Raw genomic sequence first — 18538 nt, forward strand, 5'->3', positions numbered from 1 at the left:
GTTTTCCTGCAATAGACTTATATGCAGTTGTGAAGCGATCCTCAACATTCTGCAAACATTCTTTTGCAATGTCAGTCGTCGAGAGACTTTATCTGCAACGAACATTCTAATGAACTGTAAACTTAGTCCTGCTAGATTTTCCCTAGCATTATGGGTAATCAGCCAACTACTTTGATCATAAAATAATTGGCTTATCATTCAACAGTGTTAGGTCTAAGTCCATTACTTCAAGAGTGAACTTAAGTTTCTTTTTCCATTCAAAGAAGTTAGTTCCAATAAATTGGGGAATGTTTGAGGTAAACATACTAGTAGCAAAAATATATGTTTTTACATTATATGAGCAATTAAGAAATGAATGCTCACATATAAAAGCTTTGAATAATAACACGAACATTAATTTGAAAACCCATATCATGAGGCAATTATGAAAACTCCTTTGGGTAGTCTTCATACAATAATAAAAATCATGCTTTTAATATCCATATCTCAGTTCAATAATTGAGTAATAATAAATTGGCGTTACCTTTGGGTAATCGACACCAATTTAAATTATTAACTCCATTAGTGTTTATTATGTCGCAAAGACTATTTCCTTTGGGAATCTAGACCTTTTATGACAAACAAACTATTTAGATAATGAATAGCCACAACAAGCATGATGATTAATTGCATAAATAGATTTTCATATTAACTTGATTATAAACTCATCTTATTTTACCTCACTTTGGTGATTGCAAAATAAACATAATATAATCAAGAATGTACAGTGATTAATTGCTTAAGCAGGTTTTTACTTAATTTGATTATAAACTCCTATTATTTTACCTCACTTTGGTGATTGTAAAATAAACATAATATAATCAAGAACATATAGAGATTAATTGCTTAAACAAATTTTAATATGAGTTTGATTATAGACTCTCCTTATTTTGCCTCACTTTGGTGATTGCAAAATAAACATAATATAATCAAAATACATGTTAAAACGAGAATTGAATTATGTAATCATTCATTCCACCGTCTCGGTAGATTCATAATCATAAAAAATTTAATTGAAATCTCAATTCACCGATGCATATATTCAAATGCAATTCTCAAAAAATACATGCACAATTATGTATACAAAATTACAAATATAATTCATCAACAAACATGGTAAGCGTGCATATAACACAATTAATACATCCAAATCAATTTTATATACATAAACAAAATCAATTTGGAATTAATATATTTCAAATTTATGGCATCATTAAATTTGACATAATCCTAAGATATAACAATCTCTCGAATTATGACAGAGAATTTGAGATAATTAAACAAAAACATACACACGCTTAAATATTGGGCAGAAACAACTTTCCATTAAAACCATCCAATCAATACATAAATTTTCAATTTGATTAGTGTGTATAATTAGACATATGTATTCATCATATTTGAATACGTAATAAACGAATTGAATCAACAAAAATTGAATCACTATTCATTAAATTTCTTTGACGAAAGAGCACTACCGAAAAACAAAGTAAAACGAGAACCAAGTATACACAGACATGATTCTCAAACAATTAAATTCAAAAATTATGGTTTTCAATTATACGAAAATACATGAGTTCTCAACCATGCTCTGATACCACATGTTGGACATTATTTATCATCATATATTCAAGAATACATAATTGAATATAAATAAAGCAAGATCTTCGAACAACATGTATTTCACGTACAACCATAAACATAATAGGATCGAAAACATACCTTGGTGATCCATAGCGGAAGCGATTGAGGAAGGAGGAGACGAACTTCCCCGGACTTTCTTTGGCGTAGTGGCGTAACTCCAACTCCAAGGATTTGTTTCTCTCTCTTTCCCTCGTTTATGTGTTCTCTTAATGTGTGTGATTTGATGGGATCACCACACTTGTATTTATAGGCAGAGAGAGGACAAACCCTAATTATCAAACCCTAAAAGTCCTTTCCATCAAAGAGGCCCAAAATAATTTATTCATAATCATAAACTTGATTCTCAAGTCTCACGTAAATCACAAACATTATTCCTTACTTATATATTCCTTTCCTTAATATATGATAGGAAATATATTATTCCCAAATCAGTGACTATATATTAGTCAACTAACAATCGGCCATATACAATTATATATAACCTCAATTTCCTTGTTAGTCATAGGAATCATATTGTGAATTACCATTAATTGACTAATTAATCACATGATTAGGAAACGTCCCGATAACAATAATTAATTAGGGAAAAATGTGTCGTATACCAAGTTAATGTATTATATTAAATATCCAATTCTATTTAGGATTCTATCACATATCACATATGTGAGACATAAAACTTACAGATAGTTGTATGCATGTATGTTCGAAAATAAAATCAAGTGATCATAAGTTCATAATCCTTTAAAAACGGTTATACTCATATATTTATTTATAATATATTCCATATGAAAGTTAAAGTGATCGAAATTATCTAATTAAAAGATAATTAAGTGGGAACGTATAAAAAACATACAAAAAATTTGATCTATTTCTGTAAGACGAAAAGGAACTATATATATCCATAAAGAAACAGAATATACATTATGCTTGTCATATTCAAGCTGACCAAGTCCAACTCCAAACGAATACAAGACAACCATGGCCTATCTAAGTTTGTCTCTAATAACCTATCAATATCAAACTTAATTCATCATGATTTCTACATATATTTTATTCTATTTAAAATATATTGTTAATTTGATTTGTCAATAATTTTTTTAATAAAACAATTTAGTTATTGTATCAGTTCCTTTTTTTAAAAAAAATATCACATCCGCAGTGCTCCACTGCACCCGCCATGTGGCGTCGACAACTCATGACCCGACTCATATCTAGGTTTTTTTCATTCGTTTATTCGCTCGTTTTTAATTACAATACTATCCGTAATACTTTATTCTTTTTCACTTAACTTTTAAATAACAACTGCTAAATATTGTGCCTAAATGACGCGTCTCGAGTAGTCTAGGACAGGAGGAGTATATTACTAGTACTATATTAAAATATGCAATTCCTTTTGTGGAATTGGGCCTTTAGAATTAGAATTGGAGCCTTAAATTCCAAATCAATACTACTATTTAGTACCACAAATAATCTAGATTTGGGATTAAATTACAATCCAAGTTCCTTTCAATTCAACAATTTGAATTCTATATCAAAAGTAGATAATTATAATTCCAAATAGTTACTCCTTCCGTCCGTCATTAGGAATCTCATTTCTTGGCGGCACGGGTTTTAAAAAATGTTAAAAAAAGTGGGTGGAAAAAAGTTAATGAAATAGGGGTCTCACTTGCATATATTTTTTAATGAAATGTGAGTGGAATGAATTAGTGGAAAGTGAGACTCTATTACTATTTATGGTAAAAGTGAACCGCGACCCTATTTGCGGACGGACTAAAATGGAAAAACAGGACTCCTATTTGCAGATGGAGGGAGTATAAAATTAGTTACCTTCGTACACACACTACACAGCACACACACTATACACACTTGAACATAGATACACTATATAGTTTCTTCAAATTCATTTTCATATCAAGTAGTACATCATTTTTAACAAACAACAGGATTTGGAATTGAGTAACTTAATTCCTTCAAATTCAAATTCAATAACATAGAATTATAATTTCAATTTAATTCTAATTTTGTATAACCAAAAATAAGATTATATTAGTAATTTTTAGGTGTTAATTAAATATTAAAATAATAAATATAGTTAGTTAACAAATTAAAAACACTTTATTAGTCTTTGGCCTCATTTTCATTTTTATTTTTATATTTGAATTAGTTCTTCATTATTTTTCAAATTTTAATTAAAGTATGTATTAATTACATTTTATGGTTAAAAAAAATTCAAAAAGTATACACAATTACCATAATATTATGCACATTCCCTGTACTATATATATGTCTATATTTTTTAATTAAATGTATAAATAAATTACTTTTATTCTCAAATAAATCAATTTTTAGTTTTACAAAATTTGGTTGCATAGATTTATTGATCATGAAATTGAGATGGTTGTAATTTCAGACAATATGAAATATATGACGCAAATAATTAAAATTTCAATAACAGAAGTAGAAGTAGCCAATCAATTATTCCATAGAACACATGAATTGATTACCATTTAATATGTCCGATAGTGACAACTGAGTCACTGACAAGTAAGATCAACTTGCATAGGAGAGACTAGCTAGAAGTGTAGAACAATAGTATGTAGTCAAAATCGTTGGATCCCTCGATATTCTCATTCTCATAAGTCATAAGCGCAGCCCAAAATGTTATCCACAAATCGCAATAATTAAGGCACAAGACGCAGCAATATATACAGCAGTTATTGTAAACGGACATATACTATTGGATTATAATACTCCCTCCGTCCCAATAAATATGCAACATTTGTTTTCCAGCACGAGATTTTATGCAGTGTTGTTTTGTGAGTGAACGAGGAGAGAGTAAAGTAAGAGAGAAGAAAAAGCAGAGATAGTGTTGCTTCCATTTTAGGAAACGTTTCATTTTTATTGAGACAACCCAAAAAGGAAAACGTTCATTTCTAATGTGACGGAGGGAGTAATATATATATGAAAGGGGAGTGTTATATTGTTAACTCATAACTTAATTGCTAATTATAATTAAATAATAGATATTAGATATTCAAATTAAGGGCTTAGATCATTAATCCCTAAATGTCAATATAATTAACGAAAAACGTCAATAAGACCATAGGATTAATTACAAAAAATATCAATAGGGGTATTAATGTCAATTAACTACATGTTTAGTTATAACTAATATTTAAAAGAAATCCCAAAACTTTAAATTCATATAACATATATCAAATTAAAGATAATTTCATAAGGATTCCAACGATATCATGCATGCATATGTTCCGACGTCAAAATTTGAAAAAAAAATTCGAAATTTTTAAATTTTTTCGTACAAGCAGAAGTGTCAACATACTATATAAAATATGTCAATATAATATATGTAGAATGTCAATATAAGCAATGGGTTAACATTCTTAAAGCATTGTGTTGACATTCTCAAAGCATTGTGTTGATATTTTCGAAACACTATATTGACATTTTCATCCAAAACCCTAATTTGGAGTTTTTTTAAATCTTTTTCGATTTAATTAATAAAAGCGAAAATTACACGTGGCAAATTGTAGACCACACGTTTTCTAAAATTCTATGGCCTTAAATTAGTTGTAGTTAGCAATTAAATGATGAGTTAGCAATTGATCACTCCTCATATACGCAATTCATTTCGCAAATTATGAGGAAGAGATAAATATCATACAATCAGAAGTTCATATAATTGTAATTTCAGACAATGTGAAATATATAATGCAAATAAGATTTCAAAAAAAGAAGAAGTAGCCCACCAATTATATAACACGTTAATTGATTATCATTTTGTCCACCAATTATATAACTCGTTAATTGATTATCATTTTATATGTCCCATATTGCACGTGACACATAAAGACCGACCCAGATTTCTCCTCGAGCAATACATGCGCACACACACATACACTCCTTCTGGCATTCAAGTAGAATCATGCAATGGCCATCGAGGTCACCGTTATTTCTGCCGAGGTTTTGAGGTTAGGCATAAACATCTTTGTCAAGAAAGATGTTTTCGTCGTAAGATCTGACACATTCAATTCGCGATCAACGGGCACAGATAGGGAGGGTGGGAGCTACCCAACATGGAATGAGAAGCTGGTGGAGCTACCCAATAGGAAGAGCGCGATCTTTAAATTTATGTTCATTTAACCATAAAAGAAAAAGAAAAACAAAGAAGAAGCTTGTGATGGAGTTGCCTGCCAATGCTCGTTTTCTAATAGTGGAGGCGTGCTCGGGCATCAGGCTCATCGGGGCAGCCAGCATAATCATCTCTGACTTCTCGGGCAGGGTTCTGCCCATGAATCATTTGAGTTTTTTGAGCTACAGGTTGAAGGGTGCAAATGGCGGGAAGAATGGGATAGTGAACCTCTCGGTCAGAGTCTTGAGCCCTGGGCAAGGGGAGCCTTGGTCCGGAGTTCCAATGATAGATGGCAAGGCCATTGCTCGTGGTATTCCCATTTCCCATAAATATTAATTTCGTTTTACATACCGATTGTGGCGGATTTAGTATTTTCAATTTAGATTGCTATTTGGAGCATCGATCGAAGTCCAAACAATAGGTGACAAAGAGGCAAGGTCATTGCTATTGGAACTGTGACTAGAATTCCTTTTTCCTATGGTGGTGTTCGATTTTCCAGATAAAATAATACCAAGATATAATCTAGGATTGAGTTGTGAGATTATTTAGTCATAGGGGTTAACTATGACTAATTATCCTATGATTATCCATCTAGGATTGAGTTGTGAGATTGAATCTCATGAACCAAACACACTACATATTTAATCCCGGGATACAATCTTGCAAACCGAACACCCCTATAGATATTAATTTAGTTTCATGTATCAATTGTGGATGATCCAATATATTTTAAGATCGAACGCCTACAAAATGGGCACGTGACATTCCGTGCATTCGTTAAAAAAAGAATTTGGTTTCTACAACCAAAAACATCTAAATAGTTCATTACTAGTATTTCACAACCACCTACCTAATGTCATACAAATGTATACACACACATTTGAACACAGATGATTTCAGCTTTATCTCCAAATGGGTTTTCTTTAACATCACAAACTGGTATTACATACAGCCTAATTCTAAATATATCTGGAATGTTACATGAAACAAGAAGTTCCACAAAAACTCTTTGTAAGAAAACATATACAATCAGCATTAAGAAAGCACCAAAAGGGCATCAAAGGCACACAACAAGCAGCTCTCATGGTGTTACCTGACATCAGGAAAGCCATAGTCATCCAACACAAAGTTAAACGACTCTCCTGGCTGATCGTTTATAGATCTCTCGATTATGCTTCTTCGCTGTCGACTTGACTGCCATTCTTCAGTATATTGAACTTGCAGAGAGGACAGACTGCATTTAAGTGCAGCCACTTGTCTATGCAGGCTGAGTGAAAATGATGACGACATGGGAGTTCACGCAGTTCGGCTCCATCATCATAGGCACAAAGGCAAATACAACATTCCTATAATCAGAAGTACATTTAGATGTCATCAAGCAACCAAATGGCGAAGTTATAATTTTATTATGCACGGTCAAGGTTTTTCCCAACCAGACGCTAGCTTAAGTGGAGATAGATAGCTTAACGAAAACTAAGGCACCCCTTAAGATCTAGCATAAAATCTGTAAAGCCCAACAAATAATGATTAAGAGTCTAGTAAGACATACAGCATCATCCAGAGGTAGAACATGCTCTGTGGGAGAATCAGTGTCACATTCAGTTATTATTCCTCCGAATGATTCTTGAATTTCACCATTTTGTTTCTCAAAGTCACCAATTTTTCGAAATTTGAATTTTGGTAATCTCTCAATGTCTTCCTTAGTAGCTCCGTCCTGTAAAATAGTGTCGAATAAATCAATAAAGTCCTCTTCCAGTATCATATTCTCTCATTTTGGTTTTGAAGACGGTGATTCATTATTGCAGAGGCAGAAGTACATATTCAAACAGTCATAGAATATTTACGATACAGGTGGTCTAATTCGTATTATACACACAGTAACTCGGTACAATATTTTCATGACTTAAATCATTACACAACACATACTCCATACAGCATCTTCACTTAATAATGGAACAAGTAATATGGATTTTTTCAATCAAGGGAGAAAAGCGTAACCCTAGATTCGACATAAAATTTACCTGATCTGCAACTGCATATAAGATTGCAATGATACATGGTAGACAGCAGCAAACAGCAATTCCAATTATACACGCCACGGCAACACAAAGCACAACGAAGCACACATCGAATGCCAAGAATGCAATGGAAAGCCTGCAAAATACAACATTGATAACATAAAAGAACAAAAAAGTGTGTCGTGATCCCAGCAGCATCAACAAAAAATAACTTGTTCGCACCAGTAAAGCTGTGGCGATTCAGCTGTCAAATCCGGGCCACCAACAGATACCCAATAGAACCCAATTATCCACCAAATGAACGAGAACATAGTATTTGCAGACTCCAGATGCTTAGCAACACTGCCAGAAAGAAAGTAACATAGAATCACCATTATCAATTCCTTATCTCTACAAACGACCTATTGATTCCATTTTCTCCTCTATGCATATGAGATATATACAGAGCAGTCAAAGCAAGGACAAAGCCAAAATTTTACAACATAACTAATATAAAAACACGATAAAACACAAGAAACAGAACAAGATAATACGACGGTAAACATTACGTGGTGTCCGTTATATAAGTCCATCAGCAACGATTATCACGGGAACACCTTATAACAAGTTTGGAATTGGAAAAAATAACAGAATTTGTTTCCTAGTACTACTTAAAGTATGCAACCTTCGGAACTATACAAGCACGTAAATACTATGATATTACCGAATTCAATTATCACCTTCGTGAAGCAAATCTAAACACTGCTCTACCAGACAAAAATATCATGTAACCAATACTCGATCAATAACTGCAACTCAGTCTCTGATCACCATTTCCAGGAACCATAGCCATTTATGACTTGTAATCGGGTCGAGCATCAGATTCAAATAGGGGAAACAGCAATAAACATGTTTTCTGTTCCTAATCACTTCTAAATTTATAAACATAATCTTCCTTTCATTCTATCTATTTTGCCTCATTTGAAAAGACAGGAGAAACTAACTTGATTCTATCAAATTCATTAGTTTCCCTTTAGTGAATACTGCAACCAAATCAAGCATTAACGCATCATTGATTCCACAATCAGAATATAACATTCAGCTCCAAAATCACGAAAAGTGTTGCAATTGAAAACAATGGGGGAAAAAGGTAAATCGAAAATCACCCCCAAAGAATTCCTAAAAACCCAAAAATTGAAATCAGAAAACTTGAAGTTTACCTAGTTTCATCATCACTCTGTCGGTGCTCTGAAGAATAACCGCCGGATTCGACGTCATCACTTCCGGAGCTGGAATTGGAGTAATTCCGGGCGTAGTTAACCCGCCCTCTCCCACTAGCCTCCGAATTCCGGTGGGAAAACCTCTTCATGTACTCGGCGCAGACGCAGACCATATGAAGAATGCACTGGAGCGCGTAGCCGACGATCCAGAGACGCAGCGGCATCGAGGGGCGTTCATCGCGGCTCATAATGAGGACGGAGATCGAGACGATGACGAAGGCGAGGTTCCAGACGAGGTCGAGTATCACTATCGGCTTGGAGTAGGCCCAATCGCTCTGGCGCTCCTCGATTTGCTCGGCCGCAGCTTCGCGGACGCGGACGGAGGGCTCGCGCATCGAGCGGCCGCGGCTGCTGGCGCGGCGGAGGAAGCGGGCGGCGCCGCGGAGGCTGGGAGCGCGCCCGATGAAGGCGGAGGAGCGATTGCTGGGGCTCTGGTCGCCCAGCAACGGCGTAGAGTCGACAGCTGCGGCGGCCGCGGGAGACGACGGGCTGTCGCTGTTAGACGACATCGTTTTGGGTCGGGCGAAAAATTTAGCCTTTCAGGTTTTTTCTCTCTATTTTTGGTGTGTCACTGATGATTGAATGTTTTAAATTTGTGCTTTCTCTCTCTTTCTGATTGGGTGTTTGATCGCACGGTCGAATTTTGACGAACGATTCACTGAATTGGATGGATGAGGCATGTAATATTTTGAAAATTTGTGATATGCTTCTTTATTCGATTATATATATCAAATTTGTAGCATTAGTCTCTATATTATCAAATAAATTAGAAAATGTAATTGAAATTATAGAGTGGATAGTGAGATTCGTAAATAACAAAGCAAGAGAGATGAGAAAAAAATTATCATAAATGGATATTAATTAGTACTTTTATAAAATGGACGAAAAAGAAAATACGATCTATTTTCATGAGATGGGAATAGTATAATTAATGTACATTTATCTTCATTCATATGTATATTTTGTAGTATTAAAGTAATTAAAGTTAGACACTGCACATCTTTACTATTAGTTATATCTTGTTACTAAAAATGTGGTATTTCTTTGTTCTCAAACTTGTACTAGATCATGTTTTGTTGTATCTTTAATTTAGTTGTTAAATTGATTATGAACATTTGTATGCCTTCTTTGTATTCTATTATATCATAACTATATTTAATTGTGAAAGGCATTTAATCAATGTTTCAATCAAATGGTACTCCTCGTAGTAGTAGTATTTAGTACTCCGCGTAGGTTGTTCAAGAAAGACCGCCGTGATTGTCAGCGAAGCCGACATAAATAGCAAAAACAAGAAACAGCCACGTTACAAACATTGTATCCCCACAAAAGTACCGACGTTTCCTAAGATTAGTCTGTCCAATATTTTTAGTTTTATGGGTTGAATAGGAGTAAAAGTTCAATTCTCTAGCTAGACATATTGCCGCGTAGAGCTGCACAAGTGAGTGGTAAACCGGAGGATGATGGAGGCTGATGATTTGATCTCTCGCAATGCCATGATCATCGAATGGGGGGTTGTCCTGAGCTAGGATGATGCATTCAAAGAGCATGAAAGAGGAGACGATATACACGTTTGATGATTTGGTGGAGAAGGATGTGTGATCTCATGGACTATCCTCATCACCGGCTGTGCTCAAAGACTGAAACGGTTTCTCTCAGTTGCTTTGTCGAATGCGGAAAGATGGAACGAGCTGTGATCGCATTCTTTGCTTCCAGTGTCATGAGTTCTTGTGTTAAGTTGGCTTTGCTAGATTTTACTCATGCAGATTGTGCAAAATCTTGCAATTCATATGTATTTGGAAGATACTAAGAAGGTGTTGGCTCGATCAGAGCGAGAAATGTGGTTTCTTCGACTGCATTTTGATCGTTGGGCGAAGGGGTGAAGTCTCTCTAGCTCTACAATGCAACGGGGGCTACTGGCATTGAGCCCGACTATATCACTCTCATAGGGCTGATGTTTGCTCACAGTCTGGCTGAATGGGGGCAATGCTACTCCGAATCCATGGTTTGGGATCACGGGTTAAGGCCCAATGCTTGGAAGAACAGGGGAGCGATTCAATGAAACAAAGAAGTTGCTCTCTGCCTGCACAAAAAATGGAAATCTTGATCTTACAAGAGAGAGCATTAGCAGCTCTGATTGAATTAGAACATCAACATTCTGTGGCTTTATGTGTTGCTTACAAATATGTATTTTTGCACTGCAAATAAAACATTGGGGAGAAAAAAAATATGTGTACCTAACAATCTTCTAAAATTTTGTGCAGTTTGCAGATTTCCATTTGGAATATGGATAAATGCAAACTGGAAATATATATGATCTAGTAATACCTAACTGTATGCAAATCCATATACAAGAATCAGTTGAAACTATATTCGCCTTTCGTCTTTGACCTCGCACCAACATATACAGCAACTTCATCTCGTTAATACACTCATGAGCTCGCTCTCAAAATACCCGTAGGCTTCACTTCTTGGTGCGGTCAGGGATGAGACGTTTGAGCAGTTCGGAAGGCACACCAGTAAGTTCTGGGAGCACAAAAAGAAAGGCTTAAACACAAGGTAACAGTATCAAGTCCCAAAGCAATGGAAGAAAATAAATGATAATGTCTTCACCTTCAGCTGTGAATTCGAAGAGAGGAGGTAACGGCTGACCATTGGGCAAGCGTGTATTAGGATCTCTCAAGTCATCAAAAAAGGGGTGTGCACAAGCCTCCAACTGGTAAATTGGAACGTACAGTTAACAACGCGATCGGGCAGTCCAACGTCCCTACTAATTTCATAAAACACGACAAAATATAAAATAGAAACTTACGGCTGTGAATCGTAGAGTTGGTGAGTATTGGAGTAACCTTGATACCAGATCCACTGCTTCAGCTGGGATTTTCCTGTGAAACACCTGAAAATATAGCTTCATTTAGATCTCGCTTTCACGAGAACGTAAAAGTATTGTAGAAGAATCGAGTATTCCTGAACAAACCTTGTGCCATGGGTGGGCTTTAATCTGAGGGAACTTAAATTCAGTATAATTTGGATTCATGCACTTGATTTCCTCTCTTGTTGGAGTTCCCAAAACCTGATGTCGAAACAATTCGACACACATCAGTTATGTACAAACACTTTATGTTACATGCAAAGAAAAAAAACACACTACATTTTTCTTCACCTTAATTATTTCGACAAGCTGATCAACGCTGCTTTCACCGGGAAATATAGGCTGCGTGTGTTTAAGAGTAATCATCAGAACTCGAGGTACAAGCAGTAGGTATCGTATTTACCAAAATGTACAAGGGCAACAAATAAGCGCATACCTGCCCTAAAAGCATCTCAGCCATGACACAGCCAACGGACCACATATCAATGGCAGATGTGTATTCTGAAGCTCCAAATATCAGTTCGGGAGCCCTGTAATATCGAGAGCAGATATACGAGATGTTTGGTTCACCGGGTACCTAAAGCAAACCAGAAACCCCGGTGATTAAAAATGTCTTGATTTCGATCTTATGTGAGAGCAGGGGAAGGGGCATACCAGTATCTTCGCGCTTCCCATATCACAAAGCTTAAGCTGGTGAGTTTGAGTATTGACCTGTATGAAGAGTCAAATGTACCGAACTTCAGAGAGAACATATCGAGCTAAGCAAAAGATACTTGACTTTAGCTTAGAAGCAATCACATGCAACAAGGAAAATGGAATAATAATAATAATGTAAAAACAATCATACCAGCAGATTTTGAGGCTTGATATCTCGATGACAAACTCCGATAATTCTATGCATATAATTTAGTGAACGGCAAATCTGCAGTTAAAAAAAAAACAGATATGGTCTCAATAAGAAATCAAGACCCGAAATGTCAAAGCATACGCGGTAGAGCAAACCGTACCTGATACATGTACATCTGCACATTTAAGATGGGCATGTACTGGTTGACTCTGCTATACTGCCTTGTAGCCCGATAAACAGTTTCAGGGACAAACTCCAGCACAAGATTAAGGTAAACCTCGTTCTTGTCAGTAGTCGAATAGAAATAATGCTTCAGCTGAACCACATTAGGATGGTTGAGCAAGCGCATCATCTGCAGTTCCCGGTTCTTGTATCTCCTATCCTGTAAAACCTTCTTTATGGCAACAGATTCCCCCGTCTCAAGGCATTTAGCCTACAGCACAAAAACGACAATGTAAGTGAAACTTTGTATGTTTAGAGCCTGCAGAATCCCTCTTTCAACGAGGTAGTACCTTGTATACAACTCCAAACGAACCAGTTCCCACCACGCGCTCTGCCATGTAAGACATCGCCTATGGATATACGAAGGCAAATTTTTAGACAGAGCATTCCTTACTTAAACATCAGTTCCAAAGCATTCAGACAGCAAAATTCAGTAACCTGTTTTGGTTGTCCATTTCGGCCACCAATTGAGGTCACAATTATCTGACCGGGTTCAGTTCCATTGCCACTAATGACAGTTGGCTCAATATCCTGGGAAAAGAATTCACAAGTTTAATACAACAAACTCGAGATTTTCACAAGGAAATATATATTATATGCAAGGAAAACCATTACACTACTAACATGGTCATCGTTTCCATCCCCTCGAATCCTCATTCCATTCATCTCCTTCGGTAGCTCATGCACATCTGACGCGGCTGCAACACCTTTCATAGAGTTCGACTCTGCCGGCAGCCTACCGTTCACATCACAGGCGCCACTCTGATCTATTCCCCGTTCCACCTTCACCCTTTTCATGCTGGAATCGCCTCCCTGAAATAAAACACAACCTTATCAAGCACCTCAACATCAATACAAACCGGCAACTGCGCAAGGTGAAGCACAATTCTTCACACCACACCATTTTTTAAGTACTTACATGAAATGTATCTATTTAATTAAGATTCAATATCCAAGAACAAGGAAATGCAGTCATATTAATACATCAAGGCAGCTTTGTCTTTGTCTTTGTTTAATTAAATCTTGAATGTGAAATGTTAAGCATAGAAACACTAGATATACCAACAACCATTGATTGTTTCCAAGGAAATCTTAAGAGAATTCAACAACACCACATATATTGCTAAAAAGATCAACAAACCTACCAAAAAAAATCCCTACTTTAACTAATTACCATAACTTATCTGCACACATATTCAATAGGATTATAATTACAATAACAGATTAATACCATATTTTCCACATTTCCAGAAGAAGAAAAAAAAAAAGTCACCCAAATCTAATCAAATTGACCCCTTTTTCCTCTCACTCATCTCATAATTTTCTGTATTCATACTAATAAGATTATACTACTAAGAAAACAGATAGGAGAATCTATTTTCACATTTCCTAGAAAAGTCGCTCAAAAATATAAAATTCGCCCCATTTTCTGCAATTTAAAACTAAAAATGAAGACAATTAACAGAAACAAAATCGAAAAATTACGTGATCTGAAACGGATGTGCGGCCCGAAGCAATGCTCTTAATCCGACGCATCATATTCATTTTTCTGCGGAATTGAAAGCAACCCAACAACACCAATCAAACTCCCAAATGGGATTCTTATTTCCCTCCTTTCCTCAGCCTTGAATCCAAACAAGATTATCGATCACTCCTTCACCCAACAACGGGCAGACAACGGGAAAAGGGGAAATTAGTAGAGCTGGGGATATCTATTCTAGCTCTCCCTCTTCCCTGTTTGGGTATGGTAACACAGAAGAGAGAGAGAGAGGGGATTGAAATAAAGAGAGAGAAAAGGCAATTCGAAAAAGAAAAGGAGAAATCGAAAAAAAGTCCTTTTTCAGACAAGAAACTCTCTCCCTCTCTGTTTCTGTCTCTATTTTATTTTTGTCCAAATTTTCGCTTTCAGTCAAAGCTGCGAGGCTAATCATTATACGTTCCGACCCACCATTTTTCTTTTCTCCTTGTTTTCGTACCTGCGGTCAGACTTCGATTCTTGGCCGTCCATTTATCATGATGCTGATCCAACGGCTATAAGCAATCAGATATGACGAATTTATGATTTTTGTTTTTTTATTATTTGTTTTTAGGTGGGGGAGAAGCGGAATATTCGGGGGAGATTATTTTTTGGTGTGTGAAATTTTGACTCAACTTTTATTATTTTTTGCTGTTAATTTACGACTATTTCAATTTTTGAACCTCTCAACTCTCTCTCTAATCTTTATTCTTCAACCTATTTTAATTTTGCGACTGTAACGCGTGCTAGTTAATAGACTTTTTAATTCACTCCTATAACTAATGTTCCCTGCGTTAATGAGTAGTAAAATTTTTTATGGAGTATGTATTTTAAGAAATACTATATGTTGAAATGATTTGTTAATTATAAATCTTATTTTTATATATTATGAAATGTGAATACAAAGAGTAAATGGAATGTAAAATCTTTCTTTTATATATTAAATGCAGATGTGCGGTAAAATAAAAATGAAATGAAATTTTTATTTAGGGATATATCAAAGTGACAAATAAAACTACTTACTGCTAGACAGAATGACAATTCACTAATTTCTTTATGGTGATAACTATAAATGTGGAGATTTATTACTACCATATTCGAATACCAGATTCATTAATTGGAGATAAAAGAGTTTTAACTATGAAGTTGAGTTTTAATACTTTTGTAAATTGGGTAAATCTTATTTGCTTTTAAATTTCTAGTGGTTGGCGGTTGCCGTAATATTACACATAATTAAAATTTTGAAAACTATTGCTTGCGCAGCTAGGATTTATTGTTTAATTGTTATGATATCTTTATGATTTTTAAATTTCTTATTTTTTTATTATCCAATACTTCATGAATTTATATTGCTTGTTTTGTTTGTACTAACATTTTCTTTCCATGAGCTCACTTGTTTCGTGGGTGTTATGTTGTTTGTAGACTTATTTAAACTTTATCCATCGACTTAGAGTTATCATGAAATAACTGTTATATATGATGAATGAATTGACGAATAACGTTGAGATATGTGTTGTTTTTTTGCTTTGTCTTCTTCTTATGCCCATTCAATATTTTTCTTCTATAGTAATTTTGGATAACGACTTTGACATGCTAAATTTCGTTTTTATATTGTTGATTTTATTTACAATTTGCGTATTGGCACTTTGTTGTTTACCATTTTCCGTGATTATGCTTTAGTCGTGCATGTATCTTTGATACACTAGAGAGTAACTGTGTGATTTCTTTCTGAAGTAAATAATAAGAAATGTGAAAACTGAAAATATGAGCTATACGATAAATAATTAAATATTATATCGACTTTCCTTTTTCACGATGTTTGAAGTGTTCAATTAATTGTTATGGATTAGAGCGTTTGACCATAGTAGCTCATTCACTATTGTTCTTGATTAATCCATCGATAAGCGTATTTACATTAAATGAAAAATATATATTAATCTGCGAGTCCTAATTCTACCTCAAATTTATTGTATTTAAAGGAATGCACACAACAAAAAGTTACAACTCGTAACGATACGTGAGGCAATGAATAAACAATAAATGATATTTAAAACGTTGAAAACAAATTCTGAAATTGATGTAATCAGCCATATTTCAATCTTATCTATCAATATAATGTAGATAAACTTAATTAATGCATTCAAACAATAAATTTCTTTTTGCCAATTATTCAACATCACCAGGCCCAACTTCACATCCAAAGAGTTAAGTAAAGCCCATTTGTATAGGTTTTGTAACTTTTGTACATAACTACGTACTCTTGTTACATTTATAATTATTATATCTTATAATAACTAAATCTGTTTTCAATGCATGTCATGTAAATTGTAATGTTTAAGACTTTTAAGTAAAACGTTATACTATCATTTATTCGTGCATTTGAAAGAAAAAAAACATAATGATATGGAGCAAAATCCATGTTCTTTTTTGTTTTTTATTCAAAATAAATTTCAAATTAATGACAAATAAACAAATGACTAACCTTATTGATTTCAGTCCAACTTCTACTCTTAAGGCCATTTATACAAAAGCAGAAGGTAGGCCCAATTAATGCCCATAAAACTAACAGTACGAAAGGCCCAGTTAGGATCCAATACGTAACCTTCCAACTTTATTCGCCTTATCTATTGGATTTATTAATAGATTAATCTGCAGTGTAATAATCTATATCTATTCTATACTGATATAATGGGAGATTTGTTTGGAAAATTTACAGAAGTGCCACTGTGCCCACATTTGGGCGGAAAACGTTATGAAATTTGGGCACCATCTTAGCTTAAATTTTATTATCTTATTGTAAAACGCAGTTTGGTTAATATGGATCTTATGTCTGATTAGTTTGTATGGACTGGTTAATATGGATATTATGTCTAATTAGTTTGTATGGACTGAGAATTTAAGGATATGGTTGCAGCCTATTCATGTTAGCTTTGCATAGGCTTTATAAAAAATACCACTATTCAATATAGTATCTATTTATTCCATTCTTCCAAAGCTGTCTAATTCACTCATGTTTCCAATGCATTTTGTCTATGAAAAAGGATATATTTCATATGTTAAATGCATATTTTAAACCTTTCATGAATATCAACTTATAAATATCTATGCAATTTGTGTTTTTTATGGAAAATTAAATATAAGAGTGAACTATAAAAATGGTCCATGGACTATGGGTTTATCTCGCTCATAGTCTTTGGACTTTAAAAATATCGCCAGACATCCCTGGACTAAGTGTTTATCTCGAAAATGGTCATTTATCACTGTTTTCAGTCGAAAATACCCTTTTGGGGGTTTTGGAGGGTTTGATCAATTTGGTTTTATTTACACTTTTAACATTCTAAATGTGATATTATTTCAGTTACGTACTAAATCTGATATTATTTCAAAATTATCATTCGTCTTCCCTTTTGTCATTTTTCACTTTATTTCTTTATTTCAACATTAGATTTAATTTTATAAAATTAAATTTTAAATTTCAATTTTTAAATATCAATAAATTTTTTAATTAATGCAGTTTTGAAATGATACTCTTTGGGATCCATTATTTACATCCTTTGCAATTTGTCCCTAAAAAAATTCTATATATAGTCAAGATGTGTGAACATGGCAGAAATTCATTTCTCTAAAGAAAATGGAGAAAGAGGGCAGTAATTAATTGAAATCTAGCTGCTTTAAATTTAAAAGAATTTCAAGTTTAGGAATGTGAAAAAATAATTGTATAATTTTTTCTATACAGATAATTGCAGAATGTGTGAATCAATATAAATATGATATGTTATCCACCAAAGATTAACATCTTCAAAGCAGTTCTAATGTGATATACATTATGCTACTTTGTTGAAATATCTTATATAAAATAAATACATATGATACAAATTAGGTGTAGAAATTAATGTGCACCCATTACATAAAATTTTAAGCCTTTGATAAAATGGCTAATTTTTAAAAGTTCAGATACTCCATATTATTTATCT

General features: G+C 34.2%; 3 protein-coding genes across 4 annotated transcripts; 1 reads left to right on the forward strand and 2 right to left on the reverse strand.

The window, feature by feature from the left end:
• Positions 1-5631: 5631 nt before the first annotated feature.
• Positions 5632-6169, forward strand: LOC125221383. The gene is made up of 2 exons (XM_048123500.1): positions 5632-5834; positions 6022-6169. Exons 1-2 carry the CDS (start codon positions 5632-5634, stop codon positions 6167-6169), a joined length of 351 nt encoding a protein of 116 aa, XP_047979457.1.
• Positions 6170-6712: 543 nt separating this feature from the next.
• Positions 6713-9680, reverse strand: LOC125224313 (E3 ubiquitin-protein ligase At1g12760-like). Its single transcript, XM_048127696.1, has 5 exons — positions 9051-9680; positions 8074-8193; positions 7855-7987; positions 7383-7547; positions 6713-7179 (listed from the first exon to the last, which is right to left on the reverse strand). Exons 1-5 carry the CDS (start codon positions 9617-9619, stop codon positions 7003-7005), a joined length of 1164 nt encoding a protein of 387 aa, XP_047983653.1. The 5' UTR covers positions 9620-9680; the 3' UTR covers positions 6713-7002.
• Positions 9681-11216: 1536 nt separating this feature from the next.
• Positions 11217-14911, reverse strand: LOC125222021 (shaggy-related protein kinase epsilon-like). 2 transcript variants are annotated; one of them, XM_048124404.1, is made up of 13 exons: positions 14534-14911; positions 13664-13861; positions 13487-13579; positions 13339-13398; positions 12987-13259; positions 12827-12901; positions 12634-12690; positions 12416-12556; positions 12271-12321; positions 12085-12180; positions 11920-12003; positions 11721-11823; positions 11217-11633 (listed from the first exon to the last, which is right to left on the reverse strand). In XM_048124404.1, the coding sequence occupies exons 1-13, from the start codon at positions 14591-14593 to the stop codon at positions 11572-11574; spliced, it is 1353 nt and encodes a 450-aa protein (XP_047980361.1). In that variant the 5' UTR covers positions 14594-14911; the 3' UTR covers positions 11217-11571. The 2 variants fall into 2 exon arrangements, with proteins under 2 accessions (XP_047980361.1, XP_047980362.1); XM_048124405.1 differs by having other exon boundaries at positions 13673-13861; positions 14534-14909.
• Between the last annotated feature and the right edge of the window lie 3627 nt (positions 14912-18538).

This window comes from Salvia hispanica, chromosome 4 (assembly GCF_023119035.1).
Source record: "Salvia hispanica cultivar TCC Black 2014 chromosome 4, UniMelb_Shisp_WGS_1.0, whole genome shotgun sequence".
Lineage (NCBI taxonomy): Eukaryota > Viridiplantae > Streptophyta > Magnoliopsida > Lamiales > Lamiaceae > Salvia > Salvia hispanica.

Bases quoted from the DNA above. Each gene is read 5' to 3' on its own strand.
- LOC125222021 (XM_048124404.1), bottom strand. From the start codon at position 14,593: ATGAATATGATGCGTCGGATTAAGAGCATTGCTTCGGGCCGCACATCC. The intron at 13,862-14,533 runs GTAATTTTTCGA...GTTTTATTTCAG, and splicing joins GCACATCCGTTTCAGATCAC to GGAGGCGATTCCAGCATGAA. The intron at 13,580-13,663 runs GTAATGGTTTTC...TTCTTTTCCCAG, and splicing joins ACGATGACCATGTTAGTAGT to GATATTGAGCCAACTGTCAT.
- LOC125224313 (XM_048127696.1), bottom strand. From the start codon at position 9,619: ATGTCGTCTAACAGCGACAGCCCGTCGTCTCCCGCGGCCGCCGCAGCT. The intron at 8,194-9,050 runs GTAAACTTCAAG...TCTTTCTGGCAG, and splicing joins CAGAGTGATGATGAAACTAG to TGTTGCTAAGCATCTGGAGT. The intron at 7,180-7,382 runs GTATGTCTTACT...TTCTGATTATAG, and splicing joins TTCTACCTCTGGATGATGCT to GAATGTTGTATTTGCCTTTG.
- LOC125221383 (XM_048123500.1), top strand. From the start codon at position 5,632: ATGGCCATCGAGGTCACCGTTATTTCTGCCGAGGTTTTGAGGTTAGGC. The intron at 5,835-6,021 runs GTTCATTTAACC...TTTGAGCTACAG, and splicing joins AGCGCGATCTTTAAATTTAT to GTTGAAGGGTGCAAATGGCG.